At 44.2% G+C, this 16,761-nt stretch overlaps 1 protein-coding gene across 2 annotated transcripts; it reads right to left on the bottom strand.

The window, feature by feature from the left end:
- Window positions 1-1,382: 1,382 nt before the first annotated feature.
- LOC125542657 (uncharacterized) lies at window positions 1,383-7,512 on the bottom strand. Of its 2 annotated transcripts, XM_087546246.1 has the most exons (6): window positions 7,364-7,512; window positions 5,109-5,354; window positions 4,641-4,738; window positions 2,876-4,175; window positions 2,726-2,767; window positions 1,383-2,463 (listed from the first exon to the last, which is right to left on the bottom strand). In XM_087546246.1, exons 2-6 carry the CDS (start codon window positions 5,266-5,268, stop codon window positions 1,763-1,765), a joined length of 2,301 nt encoding a protein of 766 aa, XP_087402372.1. In that variant the 5' UTR covers window positions 5,269-5,354; window positions 7,364-7,512; the 3' UTR covers window positions 1,383-1,762. The 2 variants fall into 2 exon arrangements, with proteins under 2 accessions (XP_087402372.1, XP_048561740.2); XM_048705783.2 differs by having other exon boundaries at window positions 2,726-4,175.
- Window positions 7,513-16,761: the final 9,249 nt, after the last annotated feature.

Raw genomic sequence — 16,761 nt, forward strand, 5'->3', positions numbered from 1 at the left:
GCCGCCCCGTCGCAACACCGACGCGTATGGGCGCCAAGGAGGTTCGCCTCCTCCTCGTCTTCCTCCTCTCGCTCATCTTCCCACTCCTCGGTTCTCCGGCGCTTCTCGGCGTCAAGGCCGAGCCCATGGCGGAGACGCCAATCGGCCGGCGCAGTCGCAGCGTCGGCATCGTCATCAACGAGGGCGGCCGGCGCGCCCCCTCCTCGCCGGCTCCTCCGCGCTTCGTCAAGCCGAAGATGGAGCCGGGGCTGGCGCCGGTGAAGACGGAGCCGGGGCTGGCACCGGTGGAGGCGGAGTTCGACGACGACGACGCGGCCCTAGAATGGGCGCGCCAGGACTCCATTGCGATGGAGAAGGCGCGCCGGGAGAAGGAGAAGGAGCGCCAGCGCGCCGCCCTGTGCCGCTTCGAGGAGCGCCGACGCGGCCGCGTTGAAGACAGGGTCGTCGTCTTATGCGACAGCGACGACGACGATGACGCGCCGCCGCCAGTCCGCCATGGTGACGCCGGGCAGGGGTCCAGCAGGGGCGCCCGCGTCAAGGAGGAGAAGGCCGACGACGACGATGGCGGCGACAGCGGCGACGACTTCAGCCCTTTTCTTTTTTAGATTAGGTTAATGTAATGAAAATGCGCGAATTTCACCGAAATTTGCCATGTTTGGCCGAAATTTAACTAGTTTTTATCATAACTTCGCCGAACGGTCCTTTGTTTTTTTTAATACGCGCCTGGGGGCCGACAGCTGGGGACCGACTCGCCCCAGGGCCATTTTTTGCGCCGGCTCACCCCCAGACGGCGCTTTTAGACGCCCCCTGGGGGGCCAACGGCTGGAGATGCCCTAAATAAATATTAGTGTTATCTTTGGTTAACTAAAATTAACTACTAATATATATTAAATGTTTTCATTAAGCTTGCAGGTACACATTCTTACGGTGAGAGCCACAATTAACGGGTGTACATTTGTACACCCATATCTTGGTGTGGCTTCGCCCCCCTTACTCCCAAAGCCTGATGATAGATGGTTTGGGCTGGACATCATGGACCTGGTGACGGGTTCAAGCCCCTTTTCAGGCCACGATGAACCCATTTCTAGCATGAGCCTCTCTCGGTGATCACTACTAGTTCGGCAAATGGTGGAACTCATAGTTTAGCTAAAATTTCTCTTCTTTAGATCAGAAGCGCCATGTGTGGCTGATTCAACCCCATGGACAAACTTGTATCCCACGAACTGTGGCTTTTGATAAATCAAAGTTTGATTTCACCCCTAAAAAAACAAGAGGAGCCAAATAAAGATCTAGAAAGAAGTAAAGACTAAAGACCAAGAAGCCAATCAACCCAGAAGAATTATCGCTTGCATTCTCCTCATGTAAATTTGAGCAAGACCAGAAGGCACGAACCGACAAATTGTTGTTCCAAGATTTTTCTTACCTGAAGCAAGATACATTCAAAACAGACACTAGTACAAAACAAGTGCCTCCCATGTCCACTCAATTCTCAGCAACTAGTCTAGATGACTCATCCCACTAAGATGACCTAACAACATTCTCCTGACTCATGTTCCTATGTATTCTCCTCTCCTCTCCCAGGAGGAAAGAACCAAAAATGGTTTCTGATATCTACATGATAATGTAATGTAATGTAATGTAACATCCCCTCACACTTCCATGGTGTATATATCATCATCATCAAGCAGCTAAATTAATTAACTAACCAATAAAAAATGGGGCAGGCAGAATAAATGAATGGCTAACTATCTATCATCAAGACTCAAAACTTTGCGAGCTGGAGCGCGAGCTCGGTGACGAGCCTGTCGAGCACGGAGTTGGCCACCAGGCTCGCCACCTGGTCGGCCTCTCGCCGGAAGTTGCTCCAGCGCTCCGCCTTGCCCAGGTCGCTCGACAGCACGGCGTCGACGTCGACCTCCACGCCGGACTGCGGCCGCTCGTCTAGCTGGCGGCCCACCCTGGACCGCAGCTCCCTGAGGGCGCGGTCGCCGACGGGCTTGGGCCGCTGGAAGGAGGAGAAGCGGGGCTGCCTGGACTCGCCGGCGGCGTAGTCCTTGTACACGTCCAGCAGCGCCTCGTTCGTCAGGTCGAACAGGAGCAGCTCGTCGGCCGACATGTCGGTGAAGTCGATGGCCGCCGCCGCGGCGTCGTAGTGCTGGCAGTCGTCCTCCTGGAGCGCGGCGCGGTTCTGCGAGCGCCAAGCTTCGAACAGCGCCTCGTCGCGGAAGCTCGACTTGTTGAATATGTCGTTGACGTACGCCAACTCGGCCTCGTTCTTTGGATCATCTGCTGCTTCTTGGAGAGCGTTGAGGTCGGTGAGGTTGTTCTCCTGAAGCATGCTCTCCAGAGTCGATGAGCTAGTTGGTAGTGTGACAGAAGTGCTAGCATCGAGACCATCATCATTATCAGCCAAATGGCCATGTGCTTCATTTGAATGGACAGTTTTTTCCACCAGCGACGAATCTGCGAAACAAACGAACAGGCAAAAGAGATTAAAATAAGAAGTTACGCGGATTCCATAGTAAATTCAAGAATTTCGATCGTTAATTAAATTGATGACTCAGTAATAACTTCATCGTATTTTATAAGTAAATTTCAATTGCTGCTTGTTTGGAATGCCATTCTGAAGTTTCTTTTTTTTAAGTATAGAAGGGTAAAATTCAAAATAAAATAAAATATAGAAGGCTAATGCAGGTTCTGCATATGTACTAGATGAAAATCTCACCATTCAGCATTGTTTGGTTCTCTGAACTAGCAGCAGGATGGTCTGAGAAGGCCACATCCAGAACAGAGGTTGGACTTTCAGTTTCTTGTTCACAGCATAAATTTAACTCATCTTCAGTATCTCTATTGGAGTCAGGGACACAGCTAGTACCTTTGACTGATTTCAAAGAATCAAATGAATGGATCTGATTGTCCTCAGAGATTGTTGCCAGTTCTTCTGCAATGTCGATGTCTTCTGAAGGTTGGGTGATGCATGACTGAATTTGATCATCAGAAGGTGGCACTTGCTGTTCTGCAATGTCGACGTCTGCTGATTGCAGAAGACTAAGAAGAGTGCATGGATCAGCTCCAGTTGACGAGTGAATAAGATCATCATCATTACAGGTTGTTGCATGTTCTTCTGGGATGTCAACTTCAGATGCTGAAGGGTCGGTACACAGCTTGGCTTGGGTCGATGAGAGAACCTCCAGATCATCATCATAAGTTGCAGCTTCTTCTGAAACATCAACCATCTCTGAAGAAGCTAAAGGAGCTTGTTCTTCTGAAACATCAACCACCTCTGAAGCTAAAGGAGCAATATATAAATTGTCTTCAGTCGATGATTCCACGACGTCGCACTCGCTCAACAACTCTTCAAGTGACACAGGATCCTCAGAGCCACCAGCAACCTCATTACAAGAACCCTCATCCACAGCAAGTTTCACATCTCCAACTATTTCCTCTGGAACTTCTGGTGCCAATGTGTCTTCTGGAATCACAAGAAATTCAGCAAGTCTAACCACACTTTTTGATCTGAGCTGAGAAATGGAAGTTCTCTGCAGTGCAGTTGCTGCACCAAGGCCATCCAAAGAGTGATCCCTAGTGGACTTCGAGCTTGTCAGCAGCCTTTTGGATTCACTGCTTGAAATGGAATCAAGCAGGTGAGAGTAGCTCTCCAGTGATTCAGATAGGGAACGCGAACGCCGAAAACCGCTGTTCCCATGTCTCTTTGCAGCAGTACCAATGCAAGGTTTCAGACCATCCCTGTCATATGTGGCAGAGGCTGATCGAGGAAGTTCTTGTCTAATGTTATCTCCAGAAAGCCTCTGCCCATAGGGTACCTTGTGAAGAATCCCATCCATGGAGATGCTACGGTGGCTCTTCCGTTTCACATGGTCAGTACCAGAACCATCCAGGTTGCTTAACGTATCCTGTTGCAAGTTTGTACTGGTGTCATTTGGTAGTGACAGTTTAGCGTCGTGTGAAGAACTGTCACCATTGGCAGCTGACTGACCATTCAGAACATAGTCATTGTTTTCCAAGTAATGTATCGAAAGGGTGCGCAGCAGCTTTGGTCCAACAGGAAGCATCTTCTCTTTCTGATCTTCCTTTCCGTACAATTTTCTTGAAAATAATGACTTCAGACCCGACTTACCAGAACTCTTTTTTGAACCCTTGTGTTTATTTTTAACCTGAAATACAAGAAAATTGATGGAATATGATCAGTTCACATCTCCAAATCCAAAGGAAAACTAGTTGTCTGTGTGCAAGTAATCTGGAGGACAGAAGTACTTGTAAAAACTGCTTATATGTAATGCAGTAGCAGCACGCAGATCATCATATATTTATGCTTATAAAATAATTCATGCACTTGCCTAAACAATCCATCAGATGTATTAGTACAATGAGTAGAGGTGATTTAAGTTTATGTACACACTAGATGCTGACACAAATATACAATAATTTATATACTGATATACATAAAGAGAAGGACCAATGATGCATATGATTTTAGTTCATTTCTCTTAAACTGTAACCAGAGGACGAAAATGGACTACTGGATACAAATGAAAAAATTAACAGAGACATCAGTACTAGTATTCAAGTATCAAGAGAACTCTGGAAGTTGATAATCAAGGTGGGTAATTGGTATATACTTTAGTGTTTTTGTACTCATCTATGACAGCTCTCTGCTCATCCGTGACACCACTGTCTTCGTCTTTGAATGGAACATAGCAACCTCGAAGCCTACTTCCTGCAGTCAATTTCACGGTCAATAAAATTACAACATATTGTTTAGGCGCATAAGCTGTCATACTTGTAGATATTTCAGGTCAAGGTGTAGAGTTCTAATTCTTCAGGTTCTGTACACTAAGTGCTAAACAGTAACTTCCCAACGTACGAGTTTATATTTTATCATTGTTTAAAAACTTTCCTGCTTATGAGTTTATATTTTATCATTACTTATAAAAGGTCAAATGGAAAAATCAAAGTATTTGAATACATGAATGACAACCACAACTGTACTCCTATTGTTTTTTCGGTGAATCAAATCAATTTACTCAAGGATGCTCAGTTGCGGTTAAAGAACAACCCCAACTTACCACCAGTGCTTTTTTCCTTACCATGTTTCTTGTCAGAGATCATCTTCTTCGTGGACCGTAGGCGCCGGCGAAGGCCAAACAACTCAAGAAAGCTCCATCGGCCCCCCATTTCCTTCCTTCCATAAAACCCAGAGTCCTGAGGGTGCAACAGCTGGGCCATTTGTCCTGGGCCCGGCAGCATAAAAGAGGAATGAATGATTCCTTATGAGCAGAGCACCACCCGCGCCGATTATGGAACAGTGCCTCGACTTCAGTTAGGTCTGTGACCTGTCATGAACATAATGGACAGTGATTAACAACCTATCAAAGCACATACCTAATGACTTTTCCAACTCCAAACAGATCATTGCCTCCAGACCATAATGGAAAAGAGTATGGCCGAACAGATTTAGTACACATAAAGATGGTGCCTAGCCAAGTATCCACAAAGATCCGCAGGGCAAATGAAGGTCTTAATCATGAGGAAAGGCATAAAGTAACAGAGTACTGACGAACAAGCGAATAAGAAGTAACTTAAGAGGGTCGTTTGCGCCTTTTCTAGATTAAAAAGGGGGGTCAATGATGGTGATGTAAACACCCATCTTTCCTAAAACATGCACACAGACACCCACCAAACTGCAACCGAACCATTTCTGAAGACACGCCAGATAAACAATGCCTGTCTGTATCCTTGTTAGTTAGTGTCTGAACCACTAATCAATCATTAGACGACCGCGAAATAAAACTATAGTAGTTAGGAAGAGCCACTTTAGTGAAGAAGAATATTGCGATTTCCTTCTTTCATCCTGGGACAGCATACTTGAACCGTGAAAGCACATCCACAGCCAACCAACAGGGATTGCAAATCAAGAAGGCTGAGAAAGCTTCCAAGGAAGAACCGGAGAACTGTCGCCGAAAATCTGGTCACATGTTAAGCAAGTAATTCTTCTGCGCTCTTTTCAGTAACTTGACACAGAAAGAGACTGACCCCAGGAGGATTAAGAAAAACCATACTAGGCTGCACATCCATTCCTCATGACTCAGAAAACAAATCATGTATATGAAAAATTACTAAACAATGCCCTTGGTTAGGCAAAAAGAAGTGCTAATCAATGGAGACTCTGAAATCAACAGCGTAGGGAGGGCGGAATCCGCTGTGCTACTCAATATCATCACTAGGCTCATTCACTTGAGAGGAGATCTCCAGCTTACAAATCTAAACAAGAAAAACTGTGGAGGCAGTTTGACAGATACTGTCCTCGACTCCTTGGACAAAAATTCTGTACCCCAACCAAAAGGGCTACTCTCATTAGTCATTACTCAATCAATCAAGAGTCAAAAATAAGTAGTTACTAGTACAGTACTTAGTACTTGTACCACCAATCAGATCATGACTGCTGCAAAATCAATCCACTCCGTTCAACAACCCATCCATTCAATTGCTGGAGGAAAAACCCATCCATCCAATACAAACAACAGCAACAGCAACCATCAACAAAGTCAGAAATAAACAATCAGTACTTCTACCATCAACCAGATCGTGGCCTGCTGCATGCAAAAACCAATCCACTCCATCTGGACAACCCGTCCATTGAATTGCTGGAGAAAAATCCGTCCATCAGAATCAGATTCAGCAACCCATCTGCTCTGGAATGGAGTCCACATAGTGCAGTGACTCGGTCCATGCGCAACTTGAGGCATGGAAAACATATCACGAATTCACGATGAACAGCTCGAGGTTTCCCACTTGGTAACTCCCGATCCATGAAAGGCAAAAGAGAAAAAAAAAACGCTAGAACAAACCATTTCCTATCGAAAAACAGAGGTCCGTTTGGCCATATCTGCCTGCCCATGCAGAAATCGGAAGGCATGCGGTACAGACCACAGACAGAGTAGAGACAAATCAACAACAACAGGTAGCAAATCCCAATCATCAACGCGGACTTCGCCGAACATGCTCTCGCAGTGAAGAAAACGAACAGAAATAACCGAAACAACGAGAGAATAGATGCTCTGTCCTGACGAACGGTTTGCCTGACGGACGAACGAGCGAGCGAGGAGGAACGCACGCGCGCAGCGCAGAGGCGCCTTTCGGCGAACAGATGAGCCGCACGGGAACGCGGCAGCGGCGGCGCCGGCCGGCCGCGAACCGTGGCGCCGATCGAGAGAGGACGCGGCGCGCGCGCGCGCAGGCCGGAGAAACGCACGCACGCACGCACCCGTAAAACCCAAACCAAAACAAGCAGAGGAGAAATTCGTCGAGGCGTGCTCGGTGCGGGCGGGGACCGGCGACGAACCTCGGTGGACGGGCGCGGGCGACGCGCGCCGGCGACGACGAGGCGGGGAGGGAGGCGAGGGTGGCGCTCCTCCGAGGGAGGGAGAGTTGGTGGGAGGAGGGAGGAGGACGGAAGGAACGGATCCGGGAGGGGGAGGGTGGAAAAAGCTGCGGGGGGTTTGGGGTTAAATCCCTCGCTCCGGCCCGGTCCTCGCCTCGCCTCGCCTCGAGTGCTGACCTCACCTGCTGTTGAATGTTTCTCCCTCTTGGACCGCCACCGAACAGTGATGGGATATCACTTCACTTCGGTTTAGGCTGTTTTGTTAGTTGCCCTTTGTTGCTTGTCCATGTTGATGTGCTCAGTGCAAGGTCTCTCCTCTTTTATTTTCGAGCGTATATAGAATGTTTTTTGCAATGAAAATCGGGCAGGAAAAGCTTGCGGTGATGGAGCTCGGCCGACGCGGAGTCCACGGCGGCGCGGGGGAGGGTGCGGATTTGTCGGGATGAAGTTAGCGACGATGGGGGTAGGGAGGGTGGCCCACGCGGTGGCGGGGAGGGCGGAGTTTTGTTTTCGCGGGAAGAGGGGAGAGTGGGGGGAAGAGCCCGCGGAAGGGAGGGGGCACAGGCGTTAGTGGAGTGGGAGAGTGAGGCGTTCGGACCGCAACAACTTTTCAAAATCCGGTTGCCGGGAAGGTGGGGGGTTGTACTTGGCGGGCGGGTCGAGTTGGGGTAGGAGGGGAAGGAACTCGCGGAGGAAATAGGCGCTAGAGTGAGTGGAGTGGGGGAGTGAGGCGTTCGGACCGCAACGGCTTTTTAAAATCCGGTTGCCGGGAAGGAGGGGGGTCTACTTGGCAGGCGGGTAGAGTTGGGGTTGGAGGGGAGGGAGCTCGCGGAGGAAATAGGCGCTAGCATGAGTGGAATGGGGGAGTGAGGCGTTCGGACCGCAACGACTTTTCAAAATCCAGTTGTCCGGGAATAGGATGTTATACAGCTGGCAGGTACACACACAAAGTCATGACCGAGTTATAATTACCATAGATATCGATGAAAGTGTGCTTCTTTCTTCTTTGTGAGCGGAGTATAGTGGTCTGGAGGGAGTGAGTTGGACAAAACCACCACGGCCTTATGAAATTCACTATAAGAAAGTAGTGAGCTATACTTGGCGAGCGCATACACGTGTTAAGTTGTGTCTGAGCTAAAACTTTCTATAAATCGATGAAATATCGTCCCCTCACCCCTCCCCCCCCCCCCCCCCCGGCCACACACACACACACACACAAACTCCATGATTCCTCCTCCCTTCCCTACGAGGCGATAAGAGAGATCCAATGTTCCTCATCGTCTATCATCGACGTCGAGCCTAAAGGTCCCCCCCCCCCTCCGCCCACCTTCCTGGCGAGTGGAGAACCCCAGTGGCTTGATGTTGCCCCATAGATAGGTTAGGGTTAGGATTTCGTGACGGTGGTGCTGACTTTGTGAATAAGATTTCCTTAGCCTCCCCATCTTGGTTTCCCGACAATGTTGTCTGCGGCGGTGTAGATTCCAATTGGCCCTTCTGGTCGGTGAGGATAGGCTTTGCAAGATTTGTGATGAGGCGATTGCAACTCCCCTTTGCAGTTTGGTCCTTCGTCGTGTCACTTCAGCCTCCGGTGCCACGCGTGAGGCTTGTGAGAAATTTTAGAGGTCTAGCTCTTGGATACGCGACTCTTTTGATGGTGATGTCTTCTTTTTCAGGGAACTGGTTCAGGTAGGATTGTGGCCTTGGTGTCTTTCCGTCCTCGATCAACAACGATGATGGCACCGGTAGTGCACCATCGGCCCACTCGAGGAAGACGTTCAGCCTTCTAGGAACCTCGTTGTAATTTCTTAATTTTATTAGAGATGTGCGTACTATTGGTTTGGTTCACATATCTCAAGGTACTTTAAAAAATCCGGATAGAATTATGGTATGGAGGTGTGTTTCTTTGTTTCTTTTGTGATCTTTAGTTTAATGGGCGGAATTGTATATCCTTCTTAACAAGCTCAAATAGAAAAGGAGGTGTTAAATTGCAAGACTCACATAGCAACTTATTTGGATATAAATAAAATTTGAGCAAGACAATAATGTTTTTGCCCAGTTTTTTCGAAAGAAAGAAACATGTTTAATTGCATGATAATCCTTTGGTTGGACACTAGTAATTCCGTGTCAAATTATGTTTTCTTTAGCTAAACATATCTTTAGCTCATTTATTGGATCCCATTTAACTTGCCCAAATCTTTGATGTATTCTTTGGTGTTGCGTAAATACTAAACATATCTTTAGCCCATTTATTCGACGCCAATTAATTTGCTCAAATCCCGCATATATTCTTTAGTACTGAGTAAAAAACAAACATATCTTTAGCTCATTTATTGGATCCGAATTAACTTGCTCAAATCCTGGATATATTGTTGGTACTGAGTAAATACCAAATATATCTTTAGCTCATTTAATGGACCCCAATTAAGTTTGCTAAATTATTGAATATATTCTTTGGTATAATGAGTAAAAATGAAACATATCTTTAGTTCATTTATTGGATCCCAATTAATTTGCTCAAATCATGAATAGTATATTCTCTTTGATACTGAGTAAATGCTAAATATATCTTTAGCTCATTTATTAGACCCTAATTAACTTGCTCAAATCCTGAATATATTCTCAGTGGTATTGAGTAAATACGAAACATATCTTTAGCTCATTTATTGGACCCCAATTAACTTGCTCAAATCCTGGATATATATTCTTTGATACTGAGTAGTAAAAACCAAACATAGCCCTTTCACTCAATATTTTTCGAGGCTGCCAATTTACTGCTGAGAATTAACACTCATATCGTCGAATCTTCAAAAAGGAACAAAAGGTGACGGGACAAGAGATGAGGTGGCCGTCCTTATCATGCATTGAGGCAGCAGATTAATTAAGGGCACACCACCACATTTAATACCAAATCATCAAAGCAAAGTATGGGTGGGCGTAGTACAATATGCGAGCCGCGTTTTCGTCCAGCTCTCTTCTTTAAACCGTTTGCTTTTCCTTTTCTTCCCAAAGCCTACCATTCCTAGTTTCCTACTCCTTTTTGTCACCGTGTGTACTTGTTTGCACCGGGGTGGTGGGTCATATGAAAATCAAAGTTGGTGTGAATTTGATTTGACCCCTCCGTCCCTCGGACGAAGACCGGCGATATTTTCTTTTTCACTGGACATATATTAATTTCTGTTGCAGCCGATCGCGATGTGCAAAGATCTCACCGAGTTAGAACAATATGCTGCCCCCCCCCCCCCCCCCCCTCCCCAATTTTTTTTTTACTTAGGGTCTCAACACTGTAATGTGCATACATCAGCTTTGGTACTCAATTAATATGCAAAAATAATATGGTTGGTACTCAATTAATTATACAAGATATATAACTTTGGTAGTACTCAATTAATCGTGCAGAAATAATAAGTTTGGTACTCATTAATTGCACAAAATATAGAAACTTCAGTACTTCATTAATGAAACGAAGATATAAAAAGTCTGGTACCCAATTAATTGTGCAAAAACAAGAACTTTTGATACTCAATTATTAATTGTACAAGATATGAGATATATATGGACGGATTAACTGTACAAGATATGAGATATATATGGACGGATTAACTGTACAAGATTTGTTTATTCAAATGGTTGAGTGTAGTGCATGCAGCATATACGATCCGATAAAACATGGCATGTATTTTGAGACCACTACCGTATCAAAATCACATATGAATTTTTCTGAATCATTTAATCTTTGTGAGAAGCGGATACGAGATTTGGGAGGAACACGGCGGATCCAAAACTAATGGAGGCAAGTGGAAACTGATAATACCTTAGGGGGTTTCATGCAATTTTGCAAGCCAAATAAGTAAAAATTAATGTCCGGGCACTGCTGAGTATATGGTATCTCTTGTTGGTTCCCTTTTAATTTATTTCCTAGTGGCATATAGTACCTCTTGACCAAGAACAAGTCAATATACACAAGATTTTTTTTGCTTCCCATTTTTTTTTCTTTTTTTTTTTGCGGGTGACTTCCCATTTTCACTTCTGCGTTTCGATGAGTGAATGCGGTGGACCAGTTTGATACGCTAGTGGTCTCAAAAAACACGCCAAGTTTGATCGGATCGTAGCTGCTGCATGCACTACACTCAACCATTTGAATAAGAAAATCATGTACTCCGTCCATTTATATCTTGTATATCGTGTACAATTACAATTGAGTATCAAAAGTTCTTGTTTTTGCACAATTAATTGGATACCAAACTTTTTATATCTTATTGCATTAATTAAGTACCAAAGTTTTTATATTTTGTGCAATTAATTTAGTACCAAACTTATTATTCTTGCACGATTAGTTGAGTATCAAAGTTATATCTTGTACAATTAATTGAGTACCACCTTATTATTTTGCAAATTAATTGAGTACCAAAGCTGAGCTATGAAACATATTGTTCTAACTCGACAAGATCTTTGCACATCGTGATCAGATACAACGCAAATTAACACTCCTTCTGTAAACTTTTAGAAGAGCATTTAGATCACTACTTTAGTGATCTAAACGCTCTTATATTTGTTTACAGAGGGAGTAGATGCCTAGTGAGAAAGAAAATATCATCGGGCTTAGTCTGAGGGACGGAGGGGGCAAATCAAATTAAAAATTTAACTTTCATATAACTCAACATCACGGTGAAAACAAGTACACATGGTGACAAAAAGGAATAGGACACTAGGAATAGTAGGCTTTCAGAAGAAAATAAAGCAAATGGTAGTTTAAAGAAGAGCCTGAAGAAAACACGGCTCGCATACAATTGTACTACTCTCACCCATACTTTGCTTTGATGATTTAATATTAAATGTGGTAGTGTGCCCTTAATTAATTTGCTGCCTAAATGCATGATAAAGACAATCACCTCTATTTTTGATAATCTATTCATTCTCAATCATGGTAGTACATACTAGAACAACAAAGATAATAAAAATTACAACCAGATCCGTGGACCACCTAGCGACGACTAAAAACACTAGAGCTAGCGGAAGGCGTGCCGCCGTCATCGCCCCTCCCTTGCCGGAGCTGGGCAAACCTTGTTGTAGTAGACAGTCGGGAAGTTGTCGTGCTAAGGCCCCACAAAACTAGCGCACCAGAGCAGAAACCATCACTGATGAAGAAAGACGTAAATTGGAAGGATCAAACCTGTAAACACTCAAACGAATACGAACAAAGGACGGATCCACATAGATCCATCGAAGACCAACATCGACCGAATTCCATGAGATCCGACGGAGACACACTGATATGTCTTCGTCGTATCTACTTTTCCTAACGCTTTTCCTTTTGTTTTGGACTCTAATTTGCATGATTTAAATGAAACTAACCCGGACTGACGTTGTTTTCACCAGAACTATCATGGTGTTGTTTTTGTGCAGAAATAAAAGTTCTCGGATTGAAACAAAACTTTGCGAGGATTTTTTATTCAATAAATAAGAATTTCTGGAGCTAAGAACCACTCGAGGGGGCACAACTCACCAGGGCGCCCCCCCCTCCAGGCGCGCCCAGGTGGGTTGTCCCCACCCGGTGGCCCCGCAGACCTCAACTCTAATACTATAAATTCACATATTTTGAGAAAAAAAATCAGGGGGAAAGAATTATCGCGTTTCACGAGACGGAGCCGCCGCCACCTCCTGTTCTTCATCGGGAGGCCAGATCTGGAGTCCGTTTGGGGCTCCGGAGAGGGGGATCTTCGATCTTCGTCATCACCAACCCTTCTCCATCGCCAATTCCATGATCCTCCCCACCGGGAGTGAGTAATTCCTTCGTAGTCTCACTGGTCGGTGAGGAGTTGGATGAGATTCATCATGTAATTGAGTCAGTTTTGTTATGGCTTGATCCCTAGTATCCATTATGCTATGAGATTGATGTTGTTATGACTTTGCCATGCTCAATGTTTATCACTTTGGGCCCGAGTGCCATGATTCCAGATCTGAACCGTTTATGTTATCACCATTATATCCATGTCCTAGATCCGATGTTGCAAGTTATAGTCACCTACTACGTGTTATGATTCAGCAACCGCAAAGTGACAATAGTCGGGACACTTCCCGGTGATGATCGTAGTTTGAGGAGTTCATGTATTCACTATGTGTTAATGCTTTGTTTTGGTTCTCTATTAAAAGGAGGTCTTAATATCCCTTAGTTTCCAAAAGAACCCCGCTACCACAGGAGGGTGGGATACAAAAGATGTCATGCAAGTTCTTTCCACAAGCACGTATGACTATTTACGGAATACATGCCTACATTATATTTATGAACTGGAGCCAGTGTCGTATAGCCCTAGGTTATGACTATTATATGATTAATATCATCCAAAGAATTCACTAATCAAATGCCTACAGATTTCTCTCATATTGTTCTTGCTAAGTTACTACTGCCATTGTTACTATTACACTTGCTACAAAATCATTGCTATCACTGTTACCGTTACTATTGTTGTTGCTACTACTATTAAAGTTATCATACTACTTTGCTACTGATCACGTTGTTGCAGATAATTAATCTCCAGGTGTGGTTGAATTGACAACTCAGCTGCTAATACTTGCAAATATTCTTTGGCTCCCCTTGTGTCGAATCAATAAATTTGGGTTGAATACTCTATCCTTGAAAATTGTTGCGATCCCCTATACTTGTGGGTTATCACACACCTCCACACACCCTCCAATGAAACTAGACGCACCATCAGGACGGGGATAAAACATGGGAGACATTATTCCTACTAAGGGACATCACCGTCACCACACAGCCCCAACCAAGACGCTGAAACTAACAAGAACGAGAACGGGGTCCCTCCCACCGGTGGGGGGCCGAGGTCCTCTGCACCTCCATGGCCCAAAGGACATCGAAGATGAGACATACCGGCGGTGGCGCCGACAGGAGAAGGAGGAAAGGCTTTTCTTGTTAGGGAGGAAAGAGAAGTCAACACCTCGTCTCTTCTCCCGTCCCGCCACCTTTGTTTCTTTTCCGAAGATTCGATGACATGTGCGTTAATTCTCAGCAGTAAAGTGGCAGTCTTGAAAAATATTGAGTGAAATGGGTATGTTTAGTTTTTAATCGGTAACAAAGAATATATATCCAAGATTTGAGCAAGTTAATTTGGGTCCAATAAATGAGCTAAAGATATGTTTGTCACTCAATACCAAGAATATATCCAAGATCTGAGCAAGTTAATTGGGGTCCAATAAATGAGGTAAATAGTTATTTAGCTAAAGAAACATAATTTGGCACAAAATTATTAGTGTCCAACCAAAGTGTTATCATGCAATTAAACATGTTTCTTTCTTTCTAAAAAAAGCTTGGTTACATGGCCAAAGAAAACTTTATTATTTTGCTCAAATTTATTTGTATCCAAATAAGTTGCTCTATGAGTCTTGCAATTTAACACCTCCTTTTCTACTTGAGCTTTTTAAGAAGGATATACAATTCCGCACATTAAACTAAAGATCACAAAAGAAGGAAAGAAACACGTCTCCATATCACAATTCTATTCAGATTTATTTTAAAAAAAACTTGAGATATGTTAACCAAACCAATAGTACGAACATCTCTAAAAAAAAAGAAATTACAACAAGGTCCCTAGAAGGCTCGCCATCTTCTACCTGAATGGCCGATGGCACACCGTCGGAGCCAGCTTATCATTGTTGATTCCGGACCAAAAGTCACCAAGGCCACAATCCCACTTAACCGGTGACCTGAAAAAGAAGAAATCACCGTCAGGAGAGCCGCTGATTCAAGCTCCAGACCTCTAAAACTTATCACAAGCCTCACACCGGCACCAAAGGCGAGAAAATGGGAAGCAAGAAAAACATCCTGTGTATATTGGCTTGTTCTTGATCGAGAGTTGTATGCCATGCAAAAATAATTTTTGCGGGAATTTATAACCCATACGTCATATAAAGATATCAAGAAATGTCATTTTCTTTACTCACATGCTAAATTTAATTAATATTATTTTTTTAGAATTGGAAATTGCATCAATATTCTTTTCTAGGGATGGGGCGAGATATATGTTGCCAATTTAGGCAGTTCAAATTTTTCATAAGAGCAATGCACAATATGGACCATGGTGTCAATTACGAAAATTGGAGGTGGTCAATGAACTTTCACTCAGGAGGAGCATCCAAGCACTGCCATTTGCTTCTTAAAATATGACCAGAGACAATTGCGTCAAAACCCCTGAGCTATTATCATTTCTCACTTGATGATTATGCATTGGACCTCCTTAAACTCGATTGTCTCCGTTTCTCACGGAGATCAAAATGATTCCCTTGAGTCAAGTGTCATCCTCGCTCGTTCTTTTGCACATCTAGATATTAATCTTTTTCTTTCTAGCGATCCAACTGGCCAATGGCAGAAGAGAAGTGAAAACGAAAGTGTAAACCCATACATGGCGAACTTGTATTGACTTGTTCTTTGTCACAAAGCCATATATCACACGAAACTTAATTGCGCATACGTGACAAGGATATCTAGCAATATAATTTTCTTGCTCAGCATAATAATTGTGTTATTGTTTTCTTGGTGTCTAGAATATATAGACTATTTAGTCTACTACAACAAGTTGTGCCCGGCTCCGGCGATGGAGGTGCGATGACGGCGGCGCGCCTTCGGCTCGCTGCGGTGCTTGTAGTTGTTGCTAGGTAGTCTACGGATCTGGATGTAATTTTTATTTCTGATGTTCGTTGTACTGTCATGATTGAAGATGAATAGATTGGAAGTTTTTCCGAAAAAAAAAGACTATTTAGGAAGTAGTTCCAAATATGAAAAGTGGAGGTGGTAAACGAACTTTTACTCAGCAACACCCAGGCATTAAGTAGTAAATTTCTTTTATTTTGTCTACAGAAAATAGCATGAAAGCCCATAAGACATTCCAACATACTCCCTTCGTCCCATAATATACTCCCTCCGTTCATTTTTGTAAGACCTTTTAGACATTTAAGACAGCACCTAAAACAGTTCAATTTTAGCTGTCCTAAACGACTTACAAAAGTGAATAAAGGGAGTAAGAAATTTTGTGTAGTGTCAGAAACAATCTTATATTATGGGACGGAGGGAGTAATTGACAAGGAAATCCAGTTCCATCCAGCTGAAGTGTAGTGTGATGTAGGGAGGACAAATGGCACGCAGCAAAAACCAGTAGGATCGCGATGTGATGATAATCTAATCATTCGAATGTCAGCCCCGTAGTACGTACCCACATGCCACAAAGTGGAGTATCCCTTCCTCTCACTGTCGCAGGACGAGTGACAAACTAAGCTTGTGATCCTGCGTCCAGAGCCGCGGCATCTTCCAAGCACTTGTCCATACCAGTACTACTCTTTGGGCTATGAGT

Source organism: Triticum urartu, chromosome 3A (genome assembly GCF_056163025.1).
Source record: "Triticum urartu cultivar PI428250 chromosome 3A, HENAU_Tu73, whole genome shotgun sequence".
NCBI lineage: Eukaryota > Viridiplantae > Streptophyta > Magnoliopsida > Poales > Poaceae > Triticum > Triticum urartu.